The 22,434-nt window shown below is 35.2% G+C and overlaps 1 protein-coding gene across 1 annotated transcript in view; it reads left to right on the top strand.

Moving 5' to 3' along the window:
• The window catches only part of LOC117410621 (glutamate receptor ionotropic, kainate 2), a gene marked incomplete in the record, with an annotated part of 207,397 nt that overhangs the window by 165,282 nt on the left and 19,681 nt on the right, over positions 1-22,434 (top strand). Inside the window, 1 exon segment of the mRNA XM_059025657.1 lies at positions 12,874-13,099. Coding sequence (XP_058881640.1) covers positions 12,874-13,099 — 226 coding nt within the window.

Here is a 22,434-nt window from a genome sequence, read left to right as displayed (position 1 = left end):
TGAAAGCACTGTGCTGGAAAATTACATAGTGGTAAAATGTCTTTGCCTATCAAGATTTGATCTTAGTGTGTAGAGTTTATTGACCCCATAAAGCTGTGTCCATATGACCGTGTGCCCAAAACATACAAAGTATTCGATTCACTCAGCAAAATTGGTTTCATTGAAATGTTTGTCCCAGATTTATTACTTTGTCAACAACAAAAAAATGAGAATTTAAACAAATCAGTATGTCCATAAATAACTATCAATACACACCTGTTTGTTACTAGTTATATAAAATTACTAATTACATTTTCATTTTTACATTAAAAAAAACTGTTGCAAACTTTGCTTAATGAATCTAGTGAAATGATTTCTATGTTTACACATGGAAAAGTCTCCCTGCAATTTATTTAAATACTGACACAAATTTTATTTTGGAAAATACACTTCATGATAGCTAATTACCGTATCTAAATAGTGACTTGGGAGTTATTTTTCCTTTTATTTTACTATTGTGTGAGACTTACAACAATAATGCTGCATATCACTACTATTGAGTCTCACTTACCATCTAATGTAATTACATCTAATTAAGGCTTAGAAATTGAGTTATTTTTCATTCTGTTTCCCTTGGCAGTTTTTTTTAAGTGAGGCGCTTATGGTTTTCTTTAATTCATTGCCTTCACAGAAAAAAGGAAAACCCCCTCAGAACATGTTTAAATCAAAAAATGAAATCATTAGTAAACATATCATTTGTTAGCTCAGGAATAAAAAATAGTGTGCCAAATTAAATATCAGCTAAACACTTGTCAAGAAACATTATACTTACATGCTGTGTGCAGCCTTGGAACCAGTTAGTTCATTACATTTAAATAACAAAAGGCAATATGTGTTATTAAAGTTGCAATAGAAAAACAAATGAATCACACTTTTTGCATGTAAGGAGATAAAAAAAATCACGTTTACAGTTAATAGGTCATTTTTAATTAATAGATGCAATTGAAGTTTGTGTCAACTCATGGCAGCATGAATATTAGGTCGGCCAGGGTGTCCATGGCTCACCGTGCACCAGCAATCCCTGTAGACTGGCCGGGCGTCTACGGGCTTGCCTGTAAGCTGCCCAGAGCTGCGTTGTCCTCTGACGCTGTAGCTGTGAGGTGCCTGCATGGCGGGCCTGCAGAGTGAAAAAAAGCGGTCGTCTGACAGCACATGTTTCGGAGGACAGCGTGTGTTTGTCTTCGCCGCTCTCGAGTCAACGCAGGGGTGGTAGCGGTGACCTGAGCCTAAAATAATACAATTGGCTATTTCAAATTGGGAGAAAAATGGGGTAAAAATCAATTGGCAACTACTAAGTTAAAAAAATACAGCTTTTATATGGTGACATTTAACCAAACTGTCCAGTGTACCTGTATATGGGTGTTTAAAATGAAGGGTTTAGCTTTAGAGAATAGTATTACAAGTTGTTGACCCTTTTGCTATTGTACTGGTGTGTAATAGTGCCATAAAACTGAAATAGGTGCGATTTTTTTTTTATTGAATCCATCCCTAAATAAATTGCCAGAGGTGTATAAAAACATAAGTACATATAAGAAAAAAGGAAATTCACGAATGAGAGGAGTCCATTCGGCCCATCTAAGTTTGTTCTAGTTACTTTGATTACCAAAGCCTTTCTGAGAAAGTAAATGACTATTTTAGATTTGGAGGGGAAATTATAAAATGACTGATACTACCAGATGTGTGGCTGCATTATTCTAAGTAGGATATTATATTGGTGGAAAGAGTGACAGATGTACTGGAGGAATATAAAACAGGAACATTTTGTTTGAACCTTGGCTTACCACCAAAAAAAAGTCACAATAAAAAGTTAGCATTGCATCACAAAGCATCACAGGCAGTCTTTATCAGCTGCTCTATTTGAGCCATCAATAGACCAGAGAAGAATACAGTTTTTAACAGTAGTTATCATTTTGTTTAGTTCCTGGTCTATGTCAACAAGTGCTTACAAGGGTAAAACATAAATCAACAAGTGCTTACAAGGGTAAAACATAAAACCAAATTAAATCTAAACACACTATACTTCAAAACTCTGGAAACTAAGTGAACTGGTGGCAGAGTTGGAATTTCTTAGCGTTACAGAAATATACTTGTGTAAGTAAGTCCTTCCAAAAGCACAAATACTGTACCACTTTAGTGAAGGCTACAGCTGAATAACCACTGCTGTCAAATTGTCTTTTCCCACTGCAGTGAAAGTCTTTCAGGTACTAGATTCTTCCCCTTTTATTGATTAATATGCTTTATGTCTTATACAGAAGAATGTTCTGTATCAGTTAAAAAGATAAACATGATATGATGTGTTGGTAAATACACTGTATATTTTGTTGATGGACTATTTACTATATGCAGTGTTTCTGCTGTGTATACATACATTGATCTGCCATTATGTAAATGTGCTATATTTCTTAAGGCATATGTGGCAAAAGCCCCATGTCTCTCTGAACAGTTCCAAAAATGTGTTGGCTTTTTTTTCTTATGTTTCTTTTAGTTACAGCTCATTAATCTCAAAGTGAAGTTCTTTGTTGAGTTATAATTCTGCCCTTTACTGTTGAATTTTTTCAGTGATTTAGCATGTGAATTATCCAAGACAGTAGAAACCCTACACAGCTTTCTTTTTGCTCAAAATAAGAAAAAACTAGCAACCCCTAGACAAGTACAGAGGCAGTGTTGTATATTGCCTTACTCTTAATGATGTTGAACACTGTATTAAAAAATAAAATATTTTTTTTACCTTTTAAACGTTGGTGAAAAACTATATGTAATTGACTTGTAAAGCTTGTAATGTAGTTGTTGTTTTATTGGTCTAATTAATAAACACTATTAGATTTAGGACACTGTTCTTACATTGAAGTATTTTATTGAAGTAAGTTATTTTATTGTCTTGGCAACCCCTATTTGTTGATGTTTCATTTCCATTGTGAAAACAAGGTTTGTCATGTAATTTCTTGTATATTTAGGTCGACAGTAGAAATACCATTATGTGTTGCCAATATCTCTAATACAGTAAAAGCCATCTTAAAAACAAATGAATAGTAGAATACTAAATATGGCATTGATACAGCAAGGATGTTCTCACCCAAGTGAACTCCTAATCCATGTACTTGACACAGAAATAAATATAGTTTCAAAGCAAATAGTAAAGGTCTTCCTGGTCTATGTTTTACATTGTGAGGAAAAAGCCCACTCTGTTGTAACATATGATAAGAACAATTTGCCCACAGTTTGAAGCTGGGCCCACTCTGTACTACTGTAATTGACATATTAATATGTTTTTGCTACAGAAGTCATCCATAACAAGCATATTTAAATATATATTGGGGTATCATTCCGCATTTTTTATCTTTTATCTTAATTGTGTATCTTAAGGAAGAATACAATTATAGCACTACTGATGAAGTATGATGCGGTAGTAGGTATCTTTAACCTGCATTTCCATTCATGAGAGGAGTGTCACATTGCTCATTTGTTTATAAGTGCATTGATGCATCAATGACTAAAACATAACAGGCACAGATTTAATTAGTTCAGTTAGTCTCTGATTTACCAATTGGTATTACCTGAACCTGAATTTGGATTCAGAATTTTAATATATTCAATCCAATCATTTAGGAAAACCATTTATAATTTTGATCTGATGCATTAATGGAATCATTTTCTGGACTAGGACAGAACTAGCAGTTACAATTCATTTGACTGTCTTCCCAAAGGGTAATTCTACACAGATGAATTTTGGCACTTACCATGGAGAGAACAAAGTAACACAATTAAATGTATACAGAACAGTCATAACAAGTGTTCAATGTGTCTGTCTTTCATTTCAACAACATTATACTGGCAAGAGAGAACATGACATACAGCTGCACAGATCATGTCTATGTGTTTGCCACTTGTTTTTTAGTATCATTTTTTATTCCCCATAGCTAGTACCAAAATGTATCCCTCTACGTCAACTAGCCATATTGTTGTATATTTATTGTTGTCTGATATTGTCCCACTGCTGACCAAGGAGCGTTAACAGAATTGTGAGCATGAAAATGCCAAGAACAACATATCTACTTGTGCTGTGGGATACTGCATTGATACCTAATAGCTTCATAGAGACAGCAGTTACACAAGTCTCTGCCTTTGCATTCTTTAAGATACGTTGTGTGCTGAGGGAAAATGTATGCTAAAAATAGGCTCGATTTGGCTTTGTCATATTCAGGAATATGGCCTACAAGGGAGCATTGATATGAACAGATTGCCGGGGGAGGTATTAGGTTTAATTTTGCTATCTCTCTGCTCCCCGTTTCAACAGCGTCTGAGGAGGAAATGATGTTTACTTTCCACCATACTGTATGTTCATGTGACCTATAGTAGGAGCAAGAGTTGAAATACTCTGGCTGCAGGGGAGGTTGTATGTACCAGTCAGCATCTGTTCTTACTCTTTTAGAGTGCCCTCCTGTTGAGGGATTGTTAATTGTGCCCTGTGGAACAAGGTAGTCACTTTTGAAGTCATCGGTGAGGATTTATCTGCTGGTTACAGGAAAGGTTGAAGCTACAATCAATTCCCCTGTCGGGTGTTACTGGGTGGCAGTAAAGATGACACAAGCATTGCATTCTTTGGGGGGGAAAAAAAGAAAATCCTTAAATGGGATAAACATATTTTAACAGGTATTTTTTTTTTTTTTACAACTACTGGCTAAAGTCATATTTATGAGTCAATCATTTTACATCTCATCTCAGCTTTCTTGCAACTCTCAACAATGTATTCTGCCAGTAAGCAGGAGCTGTGATTGTGGTATTTGAAAAATATATCTTTTTGTAACCCTCAAAAGATGCACCCCAAAAAATGACCATGTGTCCTTTGAAGAAAGATTAGGTAATGGATTAAAGTTTTATCGCATGTAAAGATATCCTGTGATCTTCAGAGTTATGATATATTTTAATTTTAAACACGGTGGGGTGCATTTGTACCCCTTGCCGCTGATGAAGGGTTAACAATGTTTTTTTTTTTATTATTTATTTATTTATTTATTTATTTATTTATTTATTTATCTTTTTATTGTTTTAAAGTCCTACATTGTATTTATTATCTAATTATATGAGATGTCTGTGATGGGGTGGTGATTAATGTACATAATGTACATAATGCTTCTATTAATCACCCTGTATCTTAATCAGTGCCGCTATCCAGATCTCATTCTTCACAGTCCATGCTGCTTGCATTCTGATTCCTCATACTGCTTCTGTTTGTGCTAGCTGCTATTGGCCAGCACTAACATCCATTAAATTACTGCATGTTGATTGGCCTAGCTTTCATTCTGATCAAATTTCATTTTGGCGTGTTTCACAAATTTCACTTTGTGTCAGTCCTCATAGGTTGCTCAGCGAGAGAACACTTTAGCAGCACGACGTGAAAACAGCAGCACAGAGTACTTATTATTTTCTTTGGTGTTGAGAAACTATACGAATATTCGGACAAACGGTGCTGCACACGAATTTGAACGCAAAAATACACTACGGTGTACGCCATAAATTACATAGTTGATAAATATTAGAAATAATTATCACAATGCGTTTCGCTTTGCACCGATTTACCACCTAGCCAGAATTTGCATTAAAGTTTTTAGAATGGCAAGTCATGTGTGGGACATTAAAGCTGTGTGCGTATCAACTGCAACCTCCGACTCATGACTTATAACGCACCCGGGGCGTGTGGATATTAGAGTATGTCCCACACCCTGTCGTGCCTTATTGCTTACTTAATACTTATCATTTAAGGTTTAAGTGTTATATTACAGCACATGAGTGATACATGCAGAGGTATTTCAGCTTCTTTATTTATGGTGAATTGGTTATACGTTATCAGCAATTTAAGGCTTATTTTATATTCATAAATGTATTGTGTACTGATGTGTATATATTTTAAAAGTATTTATTCATTGTCACTTTTTAAAATGTTTACACCCAGCTGCGCATATGAGTACCTGCACTTTTTTGTTGAAAATTTCACCCCTGTTCTCAATCATTCTGAAAAATGGGGATACAATAACACAGTCCTATGAACAGCAAACTGAATAGAAGTCATCAGCGTTTCCAATTTGCTCAATACCTTGATATTAAAGACGCCTTGTTTATGTGATTTAAAAAAGTCAGTGATCAGAATGGGACATACAGATTTCAAATGCAGTTCATTGCAATGTTTAAAAGTACACTTACAACTGTATTTTTATTTTTTTTAAAAACAGTACTTTTAAATGTATAATACATGCCATTGTACTGTAATTGAAATTAGATTTTAGTGTCACTGTAACTTCAATAAAAACTGACAGGATAATAGGAATTACTGATAACACATTTTTTTGCGGGTCCCTTGAAATTCATATTAATTAAAGTTGACTATATATATATATATATATATATATATATATATATATATATATATATATATATATATAAAAAAACAGATCAAACAGATTTCCTGTCCCATTGGGTACGCTTTGGTTTTGCTCACAGAAACAAATCTATTGAAAGATATTTATAGATATAATTATGTTGGTTCTGATTTCTAAAAATGAACACTTTCAATGTTAACAGCATATATTTAGCAATATATTTAAAAAAATGCCCACAGGATTTGCTTGATAGGTTTTAGATGGGGTGCAACACTACTAGAGTCAACTGGGAACCTGTCTTTTTATTCTTTTTCTTCATATTGCAAAAAAATGAAGTTAGGTACTTGAAACAGATTACATTTTTCAGAGGAAGACATAAAGGTCATACAATCTGATTTGGGTTCTTGAGACAGTGGAGACAGGTTTTAATGAATTTTCTGAAGAGCTTTTTAAGACCTCTGCTTAGTTCCGAAATATTGAGATAACTTCAGTTTGAATCAACAAGCGAGAGACAGAGAGAAAAAAAAGATAAATCAGAGAGAATTATGAAGTATATGTTATATGTATTTTTTTTTTCAAATATAGTAGATGCCGGTTATTAGCAACCCTGATAAAGACAACTTTTGGTTATTAACAACATTTTCACATGAACCAATCCCATCCCATAGACTTTAATGTTAATGGATTTTGGATACTAACAACTATCTGCCACTTATTATTATTATTATTATTCATTTATTTCTTAGCAGACGCCCTTATCCAGGGCGACTTACAATTGTTACAAGATATCACATTATACATTATTTCACATTATACAGATATCACATTATTTTACATACAATTACCCATTTATACAGTTGGGTTTTTACTGGAGCAATCTAGGTAAAGTACCTTGCTCAAGGGTACAACAGCAGTGTCCCCCACTGGGGATTGAACCCACAACCCTCCGGTCAAGAGTCCAGAGCCCTAACCACTACTCCACACTGCTGCCCCGCTTAATGGCAACTTTTTTTTAACAATTTCTATGGCTACGGGACGCACACGAAAACATTGTGCGCACGCATCGCAGCGTTTATTTACGTATCGGTTTTCATAACACAGCTGTACATTTACTGAGTCTGATTGTCGTCTGTCATTATGGCATCAAAACATGTAGACCTTTCTGTAGCCGATAAAGTTCAGATTCTTGAGGCAATACGTGAACCCGGTGCTAAACAAGTACGGCTAGCAGAAAAGTTTGGCATCTCAAAATCTGTTGTATTCTGTGTTTTGAAATTGACTACGAAGCTGCATGCAAAATTGAGAGTGATTTCCAGCTGGTGGTGGTGAATCGTAAAAAAACAAACTAGACAACTACTTCTTTTAAAATTGTGCTTCTGTATTAAATATAAGTACTGTATACCAAGTTTGTTTACTGTTTTTAAGGTAGTACGCTGATAGTACGCTGTTGTAGTACTATGAGTACAGTACAGTACTGTGTACTTTTTTGTTTTACACATCCATGTAGTATTAGTAAACAGTTGTTTGTTCTGATGTTTGGTGTTTTTTATGTTTATTTTTTAACACTGTAATGAACCAAGACGTGTATTTCAGTGCTGCGTTGTCCTCCGACGCTGTAGCTCTTGGGTGGCTGCATGGTGAATCCGCAGTGTGAAAAAACCGGTCGGCTGACGGCACGCGCTTCAGAGGACAGCGTGTGTTCGTCTTTGCCCTCCCGAGTCAGCGCAGGGGTGGTAGCGGTGAGCTGAGCATAATAAAATAATTGGCAATTCCAAATTGGGAGAAAATAATAAAAATAATTGGCAACGACCTAAATTTATAAAAGATAAATAAATAAATAAGATGCTAGTCCAGAACTTTCTAACCTGTGTTTTTACAGCTAAACTAAAATAGTGTTTGCATTTAACTACATTTACTAATCTTGTTTATGAAAATGAATAGACCAATGACTTTAAGGAGGTTAGAAATCTGCAGAAAACACTTTTGAGACTATTAGTAGTGAAATATCAGTAAAGACGAATGACATACCACAATACACAAAACGTGTGTGCTTCATATGGCAACTGTTTTTTCAGGCCCAGTTGAAGTTTTCTTCTGTTTGTCTCCCATATTATACTGTATAAAGGAGATATGTACTGTATGTATATGCATGCTTGTGAACAAAAACAAACACATCAAACTTAAATATTGAATTGCCCCAGAGTTTCAAGCTGCGATATTTAAAATGGTTAGAAAAGAATGGAATCTGCTTAAATTCATATTGTCCAATATAGCGCATTGTATTCATAATATTAAACATTTATTCCTTTAGAGATGTGCCTAGAATATTATTTTTTTCTTTAGCCCGTTGTTTATCATGACTTTTATCAAACAGAGGCACTGTCTCTCGGCTCCAGAGATTCATTTGTTTCAGATTTTATGAATTGTAACTGCAACAAGAGCATTGTATTTTTTTGGTTCATTTGTATTCAAGAACATATTTGAAAGATGAAAGAGTTCTTTAGGTTTTATATGATGAAGCAAAAATTGCAAATAACTGTTAAAATTAATATTGACTGTTCAATTACTCTAAACACTTGAGACTCAATCACAATGTTAGAGGTGTTGGTTTTCACAGTTCCCTTTTTAAACAACATCAGTATTTAGATCCACCATAGTTGTAATCAATTCAATAAACCCCAATGTGGTCTTACACATAATCATAGTGATCCAAAAGCATGTGCTTAATAAAAACTATAAATGCTTTACTCCCATCAATGCATTTCTATTTCCTCTCTGCTCACCCGTTTCTTGACAGGAATACCTTTCCTGAGTTTTGTAATTGCGTTCTATGGGCCATGAAAACTGCTGTCACAAAGGAAAGAGCTCCATGTGAGCAGGTTTTATAGTTTTTGTGCTTATGCTACAAAGATGAACTGGGCAGGGTCATTTTTGGCTTTACAGGCCACCAACTGGGGTGATGAATTTATGTGGAAATACATCCCACTGTCTGTATTTTTTTGTGTTTGTAAAAATTGTAGTTTTTATTTTTCCCCAGCAGCATACGGTTCAGTTTTGCTTTGACTAACATTTACTGTATAAGCCATCACCTTTTTAATTGTGAACAATTTAGCCTTCAGAAATGTATTTTCAAAAAGAGGCTCCCGATTACTCCCACACAGCTGTAGTAATTGGGCGCATTGTGTCAATGTTGGCACAGGATCAGAGCCGGATTTTAGGCCTTCCTTTACACAAAGTGGAGCTGGAAAAATGGTCCTGGATAATGTGCAGGTTCTTATTATGTTATGATGCTGATGTTGTGAAACTTCAGGTAATCTGTAGAACATACATTCTGGGAAATGATTATCTTTTGACACTGTTGAGAATGCATGCTGGGTTTGTATATTGATATACAATTGTTAGGGACTCCAGCAGTTTCACATATTGTGGGAATAACCCCGTTGGCTTACTTGATGTGTTTGTAAATGCTTGTATATGTGTTTGTGTGTACTGTAGGAGTTATTCATATGGGCAGGAGGTAATGTACAAACATGATATTTCAAATAGTACATTAAATCTGTTCAGCTGTTCTTCTTGTGTTGTTTTATGGGAGTGATGTGTTTGTGTCTGCTTTGTTGTCAGGACACCAAAAATCAGACAGATGTCTGTAAAAACTGGGTGGAAGTATTAACATGTACCATGTTTCCAGGGGTGTGGTTAATTACTGAATGTACAGTTCACCAAGACAAGAAATACGCTTTAGCATTGATTGGCAAATCAAATTGAAGCAGATTAATTCATGACGAATTGCATGCTAGAAAACAAATGCACGGTGGGGAAATAAATGACTGATAGTGGAAAGACTGGCATACAGACTTCTGGGGGGCAAAGGGTTGATCTCCAGGCCGCTGAAAGAGGAAGTGAAACTGACCCAACAAACCCTTAGGTACATGAACTGCTGCATAGTGGCGGTTGGAATGAGGGGGAGTTTTTAAAAACAATGAAAGATTTTAGTGAAAGCCCAAATGGGTAAAGACCACACAGCAGACATAAATTCACTGCATACATTCACAGTAATATCGTCCCCAGTCGCAGTACATGGTGTACCACTTTTTAACGCGTACCACAAAATAACTCAACACCAGTATGAAACCAAGGATAGTAAAAAGGATAGGACAATGATGTCAGAGGGCGAGTGAGAAAGGATATTCTTGTTAAGATTGCATATGAGAATGTGCAATCTGAATACATTTTGCAGATATTTCGCAATGACTATCCAGCCAAGTTATAACAAAGGCTGGAGTAACACTGCTGTGACTCTCGATAGTCAGTCAAAGTCCTGCAAAATTAATTCTTATACGTTCTTCAATCAAAAAGGGGCTGTAAATCATATGCAGAATCATTATATTGCATATTTGTATAAACATCATTTTGTTGGTAATTGTGTAATGCATACAACTGCTACCACCAAACAGTGTCTTGGGTGTCTTGGGTTAATACTTTATTACTAAGCAACGGTAATTTGGCCAGAATTGCAGGATGACTGCACATGGTATTTCCCAAAGTGTCACACCCGATTTACTAACTAATTAGACGCAAAAATACCGGTCGGAAAATTTCTAATTAGCATACAAATTGTGGGTGGCAACAGGTCTGAAGTTGCGCACAGTATTTATTCTATTGACAACAGGTGAAGGAGCTTATTTACTGGTGGTGGCAAGGATAAACAATATGAGATGGATAAAAGAAAATATGCTGAAATAATTTAGTTTAAATTTAAAATAATATTTTATTATCTACACATCCTTCAACAATGTGAAGCCTACAACGCATCAGCATGGTTTGTTTTGTACTGTATTACTTGTCGGACAGACAAAAAAAAGCCTGCACAGGTAGCATACTATTGTACTGTTTAAGCCTATTGTACATATCTATATGTACGCCAAGTTATCAGCAAACGCCAAGATATCAGCAAAGCGCGAGAACTGCCAGACTCTACTATACAGCAAGGATGGTTTATGTGTTTTCAGGGTATTGGCGCAGCAAAAGTAAATCAGCCAAAAGCACCATTTCACTTTTAATTTGTAGTTCCCAAAACTCTTAGGTGAAATGTAGAAAAAAAGTCCATCCCTGTCATACAGTAAGAGAAATAAGTCGCCAAAGTAAGGTAAAAATGTCCTCCTTCTTCCTCCGTTTTTTAGCAGATTTTTGCAGGCCCCAGCCACTTTTATCCACGCATATGTATATTACAGGTCAACATGGAAATATACCAGGGAACACACTTATTGTGACGTCTATATCATTTATATTAAATGATTTATTTCTGTTTTAAAATGGAACATTTGCCTTCAAAAAATATTTTTTTTATATATAAATATATAAAAAAAAGTCTGTATGCGTAGTATTTGAAACTATAACCTTCAGTTTGCAAGCGTGTTGTGTTTCTGTCAGTGCTACATGATTAGTTGAGACAAGCAGTATTTTGAAGGATGAAGTCAGCCAGCTGAGAATTCTCAGGACTGTTCTATTTTGGAGATTTTTCGAGTCATCATTCATCTTCAAAATCATCATCATCATCATCATCATCATCATCGTTCTAAGATTCTGATCTTGATCTCTGAAAAATGTTGCCTTAATTTCAGTGTAACGCTCATTGTGGTCCCTACTGACGCAAGGAAGTACGGTTCTCTTGATACTGGTTGATGAGAGTAACGCTGTTTATGGTAGGGGTGACATAGGGTTATCTGGTTCTCGATATTACCCAAATCTATTTTCAGGATTCGATTCCTCTTCAAATCCCTTTTTGCTAAAATGGAGCATCTCAGTCTGTTGTAGGGAGCCACTCGACTTGACCAGCTATACCAGTGGTTTCCAACCTGTGGTACGCGTACTTTTACTGGTGTGCGACAGGCTTACCACTGGTACGTGTCAACAGTTCCTTATGATGATATGATTCCTCAAAACACAATGCTCTGTCAATCGCACCATCGTGTATCAATCTGTTTGTACCACTGAAGCACAGAGAAATGAGAAATTATAATGCAGAGCTCCAGAGTGAGATTAAAATGGTTAGAAATGCAAGAACAACAATAACAAAAAAAAAAACATTTTGACAACTGTTTCTATTCATGTATCTTGGGGCCTAGGCTATAACCCCAATATGTATTTACATGAGTTTAGTTAAATTCCGCTTAATTTCTCAGTTGTCTTATGATGCAATATATGAGAATAAACTATATCTGTGTTTATGCACAAAAATACATCAAATTGATACTTACAGCATTATTATTATTATCATCATCATCATTATTTATTAATTTTTTTGCAAACCTTTCAAATATCTTTGTCCTTTGTATTATGACTGTTTCTGTTCCTGCTGTTAACTGAAGTTGCTCTAAACTGATCAATAAATGAGGGCTTTAGACTACTTTATATTAGTTCAAATAAAGTGTAACAATGTATTTTTTTTTTGTTCTTCCAGAAATCAAAAATCTCAACATATGACAAGATGTGGGAATTTATGAGCAGCCGAAGACATTCTGTGCTTGTCAAAAACAATGAAGAAGGAATCCAGCGTGTGCTCACCTCTGATTATGCCTTCTTAATGGAGTCAACGACCATTGAGTTTGTTACACAGCGGAACTGTAACCTCACACAGATTGGTGGCCTTATAGATTCCAAGGCATATGGAGTCGGCACTCCCATGGGTATGTCATATGTCAGACTTTTTAACTTTCTACATTAATCACTGTATAAAAAAAGGAATGTTGGCAACAAAATGCCATTAGTTATTTGCACAGATATTTTACTGTTTAATTCCATGTGTGCACCAGGCCATATTTTCAGATCATATAAAGCACAAACCTTAGAATGTCCTGTATAGTTAAGCCACCTCATGTAATACCTGCCTCAAGTGCAAACCAGAAGGTCATTATTCAGCAAGTTATCGATTCATACACTAAAAAAGGCTCTGGGAACATCTGTGACCTGGAGTATTTGCACATAATTATAAGCTTTGGGTTGCTGTTTTGTTATTGTTGTAAGCATCTGAAAGGCACAGGGACGTCCTGGACTTCCACTGTGTGTAATGGGGTTCATGTCTGGGTTGGGAATATGCTATTTGTTATATATATGTATATATTTTAAAAGCTGTAAGACATGTATTTCGCTTTACATTTATAATTCCTTGTCAAGCTAAAATAATGTTAGATTATTTGAAATACTTATATTCTTTTGGTCTTCAGTTTCTCTATGGATATTATTATAGCCAGGTATGTTCCCAGAGCCGCCTTCAGTAGACAAACTTATAACTTGCCTGTGGGGTGACCTTTCCATATAACATGCCAAAACATGACTCAATGTTATTATTCTTATTTTTATTTTTATTCTTTTTATTTTGAAGTATTAATTCGCCCATGTAAAATAGTTTTGGAACACATACATCAGCTGGAAGTACTTAATACTGCCGAATGATTTGTTCATTTATATTTGTAGATATTTACAGTCAATGAAACTCCCTACACCTTTTTTTTTTACATTTTCTGATGTTAAGAAAGAAACCATGTTTACTATTTATAATTCGTTTTCATTGCACTTGATCAACCACTTAAATCAACCACAGCCTCAGGCAAAGCCAGACATGGAAATGGTTTCTGCAAGCCATTTATTTTGGGTTGGAAGAAACCAGCTACACTAGGGCTTGTTTCAAGACGTATAAAACATTATTTTCCATTTTTTCTTAAATCTTTGGATGAATATTACGAATGATGTACACATGTTTGAGTTTTGATTCATTACAGCACCTTTACATTTGTTTTTTACCACTGTATACAGTATGCCTTTGGTTGTTTTGGATAATTGTTAATTGCAGGTAGTCATTAAATGAAGAACATAGGAAATGGCTATAAACATGAGATAAACTACCCTCTGTGTGCATCCATTCGGAGAGGTCACTGCAGTTATTTTGACTCTTCAATTCAGATCAATTAATGGGCAACACTTTGCATATAATAACTAGCCTCGCATATATATATATATATATATATATATATATATATATATATATATATATATATATATATATTACTTTATGTTGTGGTTAAATAATGCATGTGAATTCGATTATGGTCCATACATTTGATAGCACATAAAAAAAAAGTTTGAATTATTGCTGTGTGACATTTGTATGTGGCTACAGAAAATTGAGAATGCTTAGTCTATAAATATAAGTTAGCACTTGTATTCAGTATTTATCTGAGGTTGGCAAATCAGCTATGTGGTGTGGATATCATTTTCCACAGATCTTAGTGTGTAAATCTAGAGATTAGTACACAGTAGAGGTATGATTTGTATGGCAATCTAAAAAGTGCAGCCAGATTTCAAATACACAAGGCCTGATGCTCAAAATTGTTATTGTCATACTGTATACACTTGCTACTTAATCACTCTACATGCATGACTTTAGTTATAAGTGTAAAACGTTGTCAGGATGTTAACAATAATACATATCAGGGTTCTCGCCAGCGCTTTTGAGCGCAACGGGCCGTTATGTTGTTACCTGGAAAAATGACGCTGTATTCAAAAAAATAATAATAATCCTGTGAAACATTGTTTATTATTCCTTTATGTGAGAAATTGGTTTGCTTAAAATACTTGTTTCAGCTCTCAATACTCTTCAATGGGATGGTGCGTTTAATGTATGCGACACGGAGACGAGATTGAACTTCACTGAACTTTATTAGCACCCCCCCCCCCTTTTGACGGATGAGACTAGATCCTGGGTGCGCCCTAGATACACAGCTCTATAACAACCAACACCGTTGCAGGTCTTTATTATTATACCATAACTACATTCCCTCTAAGACTTTCATTTAGTTAGCCACTGTGGCTAAAGTAACTTAACACACTGGAAAAACTTTAGCCACTTAACAAGTTATAAACATACTGTTTCAGCAAGGCAAAAAAAGTGTATTTTATTTGAAAACACATAGATATTTTAATGCCAGACCCTACCATTTACAATAAATGTAAATATTATATTTAAATTGCACTATGCCACCTAGTCCCATGTGAAAAAACGTCATTACAGATTTCCTAAATTCTGAATAGGTTTGCAGAGATGTTCATGTACTGCATAATCCTTTACATTATTTTGACTGTGACACGGTTTTCTTTCCACTACAGAACAGTAAAGCAAAATTGTGCCAGTAGACAGTGCTATTAGTGTATGTTAATATTAATGCCTGCCTGACCAACTGCAGCTCTTGTTAGATTGTACTAATGTGATTAATAATATTAGTAGGATTGTAAAGCCACTACTGTGTTTAAAAAAAAAAAAAAAAAAAAAAAATTACTGTGTTCTTTCACCTGTCACTATTGACAGTAATATTGCACCTGACATTAAAACTCAATAAATCATAGTGAGACGAATCCTTCTTTTTAAAATAATAAATGTGTTTATTATTTTATTAAATTATTCCTCTTTCAAATCCACTCTGTTACTATTTCCAAAATATATTTCAACACAAGAAATAGCAAACAACGGGGGGGGGGGGGAGGGGGGGAACTTGAAACTGCGTGTTTCTGGCTTGCCGTATGTGAAAATGTTCTTTCGGGACCAGAGGGTATGTTTGAAACAACATTCTTTAGAAAAAAAAACAAAGTTCCACAATTTTACAATAATCCTTTTGTATGACTTCAGTTTCCCATAGATAGATTTTCATATAATATGTAGGTTTTAAAGTATAAAATGTGGGACACAGTACATGTCCAGTTTTACTTGCGATAAGTGGAAAAAACGTTTATGTTGTATATTCCTTAACTATGGAACAACAGTGACAAACGGGTTTTCCACTTATTCTTGCAAGCACACGTGTGATCAAGTGTAAGTTACGTCTTTTAATGGTGCAACAACCATCGGAACAACGACAACAAAAGCAAAACTCCACAATCACATGATCACAGTAAAGTTTATTAGAATATTTAAAACGTGAGATGATGCACGTTATTAGTATAGGTTTTTTTAGTATTCAATAAGTAGCCTATATTATTTTAACTACAAATAATACAATCCAACTCACATGCAGAAATTACTACTATGCAGTAGGCTACGATTGAAGGCACTAATTATATCCACATAATCGTAGGCCGTTCTTAATGTTTTAAAAGCTAAAAACAGTTTTCTCAGGACAGAAACAATAACACTATGGCAAAAATCTAGTTTCCCCTCCGTGGAATGGCGTCCATGTGTTGCTAGGGAGTATGTCATCATACGACGCAGACTCTGCATCTACCAACTGACAACCATAGATATAGACTATTATATATGCTGACAACTACTTCCACAAAGCGTAAGCATGTGCATGACTTGTCCTGCCTCTCCTGCAGGGGGTTGCGAGGATCTCCGTTTCTTTCGCCGCCCCCCGCTCCTCCCACCAACACCCTGTGAAAAATTCCTGGTGAGAACCCTGCATATTACAGGTACATTATTTAAACAGTTTTTGCAACACGTGGGGACATATAACGCTGTATTTTTCGGAACCTGCTACTTACTCTTTAACACAGTGACCAGTACTGGTCCGTAATTTGGGTATGTAGAGATTTTTTCAGTAAGATGGATGGTTTGACGAAAATGTAGTGACCTTGGGAACAGCAGTTTTCATTTGTGCTGTCTTAAATCGACCCAGTTGTAAGCTTATGTAGGGCATGCTGTAACCATGAAGTAGCATCAGATTGGGTCATAATATCATTCTGTGTATGAAATTAACAGAAATGGAATATACAGAGGAGGGTCCTAAGCCATTCCCTGTGTCCACTTGGTTTCCTTTCACAAACTCCCCCACTGACAAAGAATGCTTTTAAAAAGAGTCATAAACTAAATACTGGACAAGTGGTTTATCTTCACCAGCGCTGAATAAATTCTGTGGCACCGGTGGTGTCTTTCAAAAGGTGAAACCAGACGGAATGCCTTTGGAATGCCTTGACACTACTGAGAGAGAACAGGACCCCTCATAAATACAGCCGACAGGGGGTGAAACAGCGAACCAGTTGAGAACACTGGGACTCTCGGAACGAGAGCAACCAATGGGAAACACCCCACGTGGACTCGGGCACAGCCCAAAATAAACAAACTATCCAATCACAGGGGTGAAGAGAGGATAACAAAAACAACCAGCACGACTTTCAAACAGCACTCCTGACATGAAACCCAAGGCTCCACACACAAAGTCTCTGAACTTTGACAATCAGGAGTAGTGCTGGAGAAGTAGTTCTGAGGAATGAAATGGAAACTGAACTGCTCTGAAGAAAGTTTCTGAAGCTTGGAGAAAGCAATGGGAAAGTGTGCTGGAATCATGGGAGAATCTATGGTCTGAAGACTGGCTAAAATCATGTTCTGAGAAGATTGAAATCAGCTTTGAAGAGAGCCCTAGCTCTTTGCCATACGAGAGACTGAAAAACTAAACGGGACACTGCCTTGATCTGAAAGCGGGTCTTGGTTTCCACGTCGCTGCACGAAACAAACGGAAGCATAGCCAGCAGCTGGGCCTAAGGTAATTGCAACGCATTGTCTTAACTGAGTTACGTCTGGTCAACGCTACTGTTTCCAGTTGGAAAACTCCCGACAAGTCGAAGATAATGCTGCGAGACTATTGGAAATCAACAAGCTAATCTCTATTTGAAAAGAACTATTTGTTTATTGCGAGCTGACCCAAAACAATGTGTAAAAATTAACTGTAGCTAATGCTATCAAGTTAGTGGATAAATTGTTCTAGGAATAGAATATAAATTCCTGTTTTAGAGTGTGTAAGAACTGTATTTTGTTTGTTGAAATGTGTAAATCATAGGAGTTGTTTCATAAATGCAGAGGATTTGATTATTGCCCCATTTCTGAGTTAATTTGAATATATAATCAATTGAGGTTGATAACATATTATTAGTTCGGTAGACCACATCTAAACTAAATTAACATGGTAAAACTAATTTGCTAAATTAAGTACTGGAATGTTGGATTCCATTCTGAATGGGAAGTTGAATTAATTCTTGTGCATTTTGATATGAAACATGATTGATTACAACGAGAAATGAGTATTGAAAATACTAAAGCAAAGTAGGCACTTTGTGTGATCAGCCATAATTAATATTAGAATATTAACCATGTATGTTAATAATGTTGTGGTCGTCTTAATCGACTAAAATCAATGAACTGTATACTATTCACGCATATCTCTAACCAATCGCCTTTCCTTTCTGTAATATTAGATTAATTGTGCACCCTTTTTATTCTTAAATAAAATATTGTTTTATATGTTGTGTGAATGTCGATTATAGTCAAGGCAATCCGAGTTCTACATGATCCAGAACTTAAATATAGTATATCTCATTTCTTACAGTAAACAGTTGCAGATTTTAAGTTAGCTATAACATTTTATAAGTACCTTGAACTCTGCAACTGTTTAAGAACTGAAAACAAGAAAAAATATCTAATTAAGCAAATTATCAGTTCAATTGAGGGTCTAGTTAAGTAATTGAGAGCTCGGTTGGAATGAAAACCAGCAGCCACAGGGCAATACACTTCTGCTTTTGATTTCATTTGCGTATGAAATGAAAAAATAAAAGCATATCATCACTTTGGAAACCATGGAGACTAACACAGAAGAGAGCAGTTAAAAGCAAAGCTGTCTAGATTTAATCAAGACTTAATCAATTGACATGTTAATTATAACTTAGAATGTTAATTAGGGATGTCACGATATGAAAATTTTCTCAGACAGGGTATTATCACGATAATTGCGATACAGTACAATATTTTACAAAGAACTACAAAAAAAAATTCTTACACATTTTAAATGTTAACTTTATTAAGCTAAAATATGTTTTACCACATTATAAACCAAATTGAAAAAAAAATATGGTGCTTAACTATAATACAACAGATATTTACAAAACACTCAATGTTTTAAATACAGAACTCTCAGAACCATTTTTAAACATCTACAAAACATAGCTGTCAATTACTGTAGATAAAGTGCCATTTTAGTCAAGATTGGTCCTTTTTTTACCTGCTTAGTTTGGATGTTTCTCATAATTGTCTGATTTTAAGGATATCAAACATGTTTTATTCCCAAATCCAATAGCTACACTATTATTGGGTTAAATGCATTTCTAAACGGAGCTGGTCACATCAGCCAGCCCAAAGCTTTACTCCAGTACCAGTAATTGAGCATATGAAAATGAATAACTAAACAAAATATGAATTCAGACTAGCTTTGGTGAGCCTCTCCTTACAGCTTTTTAAAATGTTTCTTTAGAACTTTCTAATAAAATACTGCGAAATAACTGCTTTAAAACAACAGATTTTAGGACCACAATAACAACGACACCCTGGGGTTTTTATGACTTTACTAATGACCTGTACATCAACAAAATGTTAAACATTAGTTAAATTGATGTTTGAAAATGCTAACATTTAGTTGAAAATAAATAATTAGAAAACAGCCACAAGGATATAGTGTGTGTTGAGCGTTTAGGGAGTAACGTTAGCCCAATATATTGAAGTTCCTGTTCCAGTACACACCATACTCACTATATCCTTAACAATGCTGCTTCTTTATAAAGAGCTTGGTGATTTAAATGCATGAACATATTTGTTGTGTTGCTGCTCTTTGAAAGAACAGCTGGACATCATTTACAAATTGGCCCTCCCTCTTCAATAACCTGACCATCGTCATTTTTTAAAACCAAAATGATCCCAGATAACTGATTATATCTGTTTTTTAGGAGGAAAGAGTTTGTTTATGTCATTCTCGCTATCCTCCATATTTGTTGTGCGCTGATCTTGTTGATTTTTGTGGCTATATGAAACCCAGTGAAAGTTTAATTATCGCCATCTACTGGATGTTTCTATTATAGTTTTTTCTGCATTCTGTCCAGGTGATGCGTCTCTGATTGTGCAAAATCATGAATATTAATAAATTACTGTGATAATTAAAACTATTGACAAAAGAATAATTGTTAGACTGTATATCTCGATTACCTTTTTATCGTCATATCGCAACACCCCTAATGTTAATCTCCTCATACAGTATTCTTTAAAACAAATTATAAATCCAAGTAGCTGTGCCTGTAATATGCAGTCCCAGAAGGAAAATGGACTAACAGATTGATGCGTTAGTACTATAATCCATACATTTACTGAAAAAAAAAAGATAGATATATAATTTATTTGGTTTATCACTGGGAAATATTCCATATATGTTGTTTATTTTGTCTTCTTCGTTTCAAATATTAGGCAGGGGTGTCCAATCACAGTTCTAGAGGGAAATTGCACTCCAGGTTTAACATCTAAAATGCTATAATGAAGTAGTGTGTAGTGTTAATTGGTTCAATTAAACAATTTAGAACAGGTTTGGAACAAAGACCAGGAGTGGAAGGGCTACTCCTGATTTAAAGGAATCACAAAAATAAATATGGTTATAATTCAAATCGATATTCAGACATGAAATCAAATGTCAACTCCAAATGTCACAATACATTCCATAAATATAAATCCCTAATCCCTATCACAATCCTTTTTTTTTCAATAGGTACAAATAATGGTTTTCCTGCACATTTGATGTTTTGTACCAGGTGCATTGTGGATATTTATAAAACGGAGTGCTGTATGCTGATTTGTCCATCATTGTTCCAAGCCGTTACAATATCCAGCACAATGTCACGATTAGGAACTGCTTAGGAACAAAGGCAAATCACTTGACCTGTGCTAACCACGTATCACTGCGCCACGCAAAATAAAAAAAAACACCGGTCAAAATACTTGCTGTCTACATGCAATGAACTGTATACAGATATATATAATGTTGCAAAAAAAAAAAAAAAAAAAAAACTCTATTTATATAACATGTACAAAAAAAACTTTCCTATTTTATAATTGAATGACAAGTGTTCTGTAACAATATATGTAACAATATATGTGACATCAGTGGGTAAGAATTACTAGTTTTTAGGTTTCTTTTCACAACCCAAACAATGAAACACCAAAGAACTAGTACTTGTTGCGCCTGTTATTGGCATTGTTCAGACCTGAAGATTATGTTAAAACAGGGCAAGGCAAAGGTCGGCAGGCAGCTACCGACACCAACAATGCATGAAACCCACAAGCAGACGAGAACTTGAAGCGCATATTTAGAAGCTACTGTATGTCACGGTCAGTGGAATATAGAAGAAATGCTATCCCTTCCTAAATTATAAGAATCGATACATTTTTGTTTAAAAATGTAACTCCTGCTTGTACTGGTGTCGATAACTAACAAACTTTAGTGGCCTTAAATTGATGCTCATTCCAAATGTATCGTCTCCAATAAGGAGCTTTTTTTGCCTGAAACATCGTAATCAAGGATAATAAAATAAATATAGAATTTACCACTTTAGGTAGCCTATGAACACTTTCGCACTGAAATAAATATTTAAAAGTTTATGCAAAGTAAAACAAAGATATTCATACAGTTAACTGATACACCGTGTAACAATTTTTTTTTTTTTTTTGGTTCCTGGGTAGTAAGTGTTATTTCCTAATTGCTTATGCCTCAAAAGTATAGAAAATGGCTATTATTCCCCACAAACTTTGCTTTTGTGACCACGACAGTGATATTTTAAAATTTACCTATTTTCCAGAACATTCCAGATAGATTCAGTGCTGAGTAAACTTGGAGTAACTTCTAGAACTTTCTAGAACTTTCCAGTAATATAAATAGTAGTATAAATACAGGGGCCTTAAGCCCACCAGTTCAGTTTAGTTCCAGCTGCCTAAGTGGATACATATCTGCATTTTTCTGAGATGGCATCAAGAGGCTGCAAGCATCCGGCAGACACATTTTGCTATGTCTGCGGCCAATTTATCAAGACAAGAGCGAAAAAGTACTCCGTGGAAGCATCTGCTAAGATGTGTGAGGCCTACAAGGCATATTTCGGCATGCCTGTCGGGGATCAAGACAAACCCTGGGCACCTCATTTCACCTGCGAGCACTGCAAAAAAACTCTGGAAGGT

Source organism: Acipenser ruthenus, chromosome 6 (assembly GCF_902713425.1).
Source record: "Acipenser ruthenus chromosome 6, fAciRut3.2 maternal haplotype, whole genome shotgun sequence".
Taxonomy (NCBI): Eukaryota; Metazoa; Chordata; class Actinopteri; order Acipenseriformes; family Acipenseridae; genus Acipenser; species Acipenser ruthenus.
The sequence above is the reverse complement of the archived record's forward strand: the minus strand, read 5'-3'. Positions and strand labels throughout refer to the sequence as shown.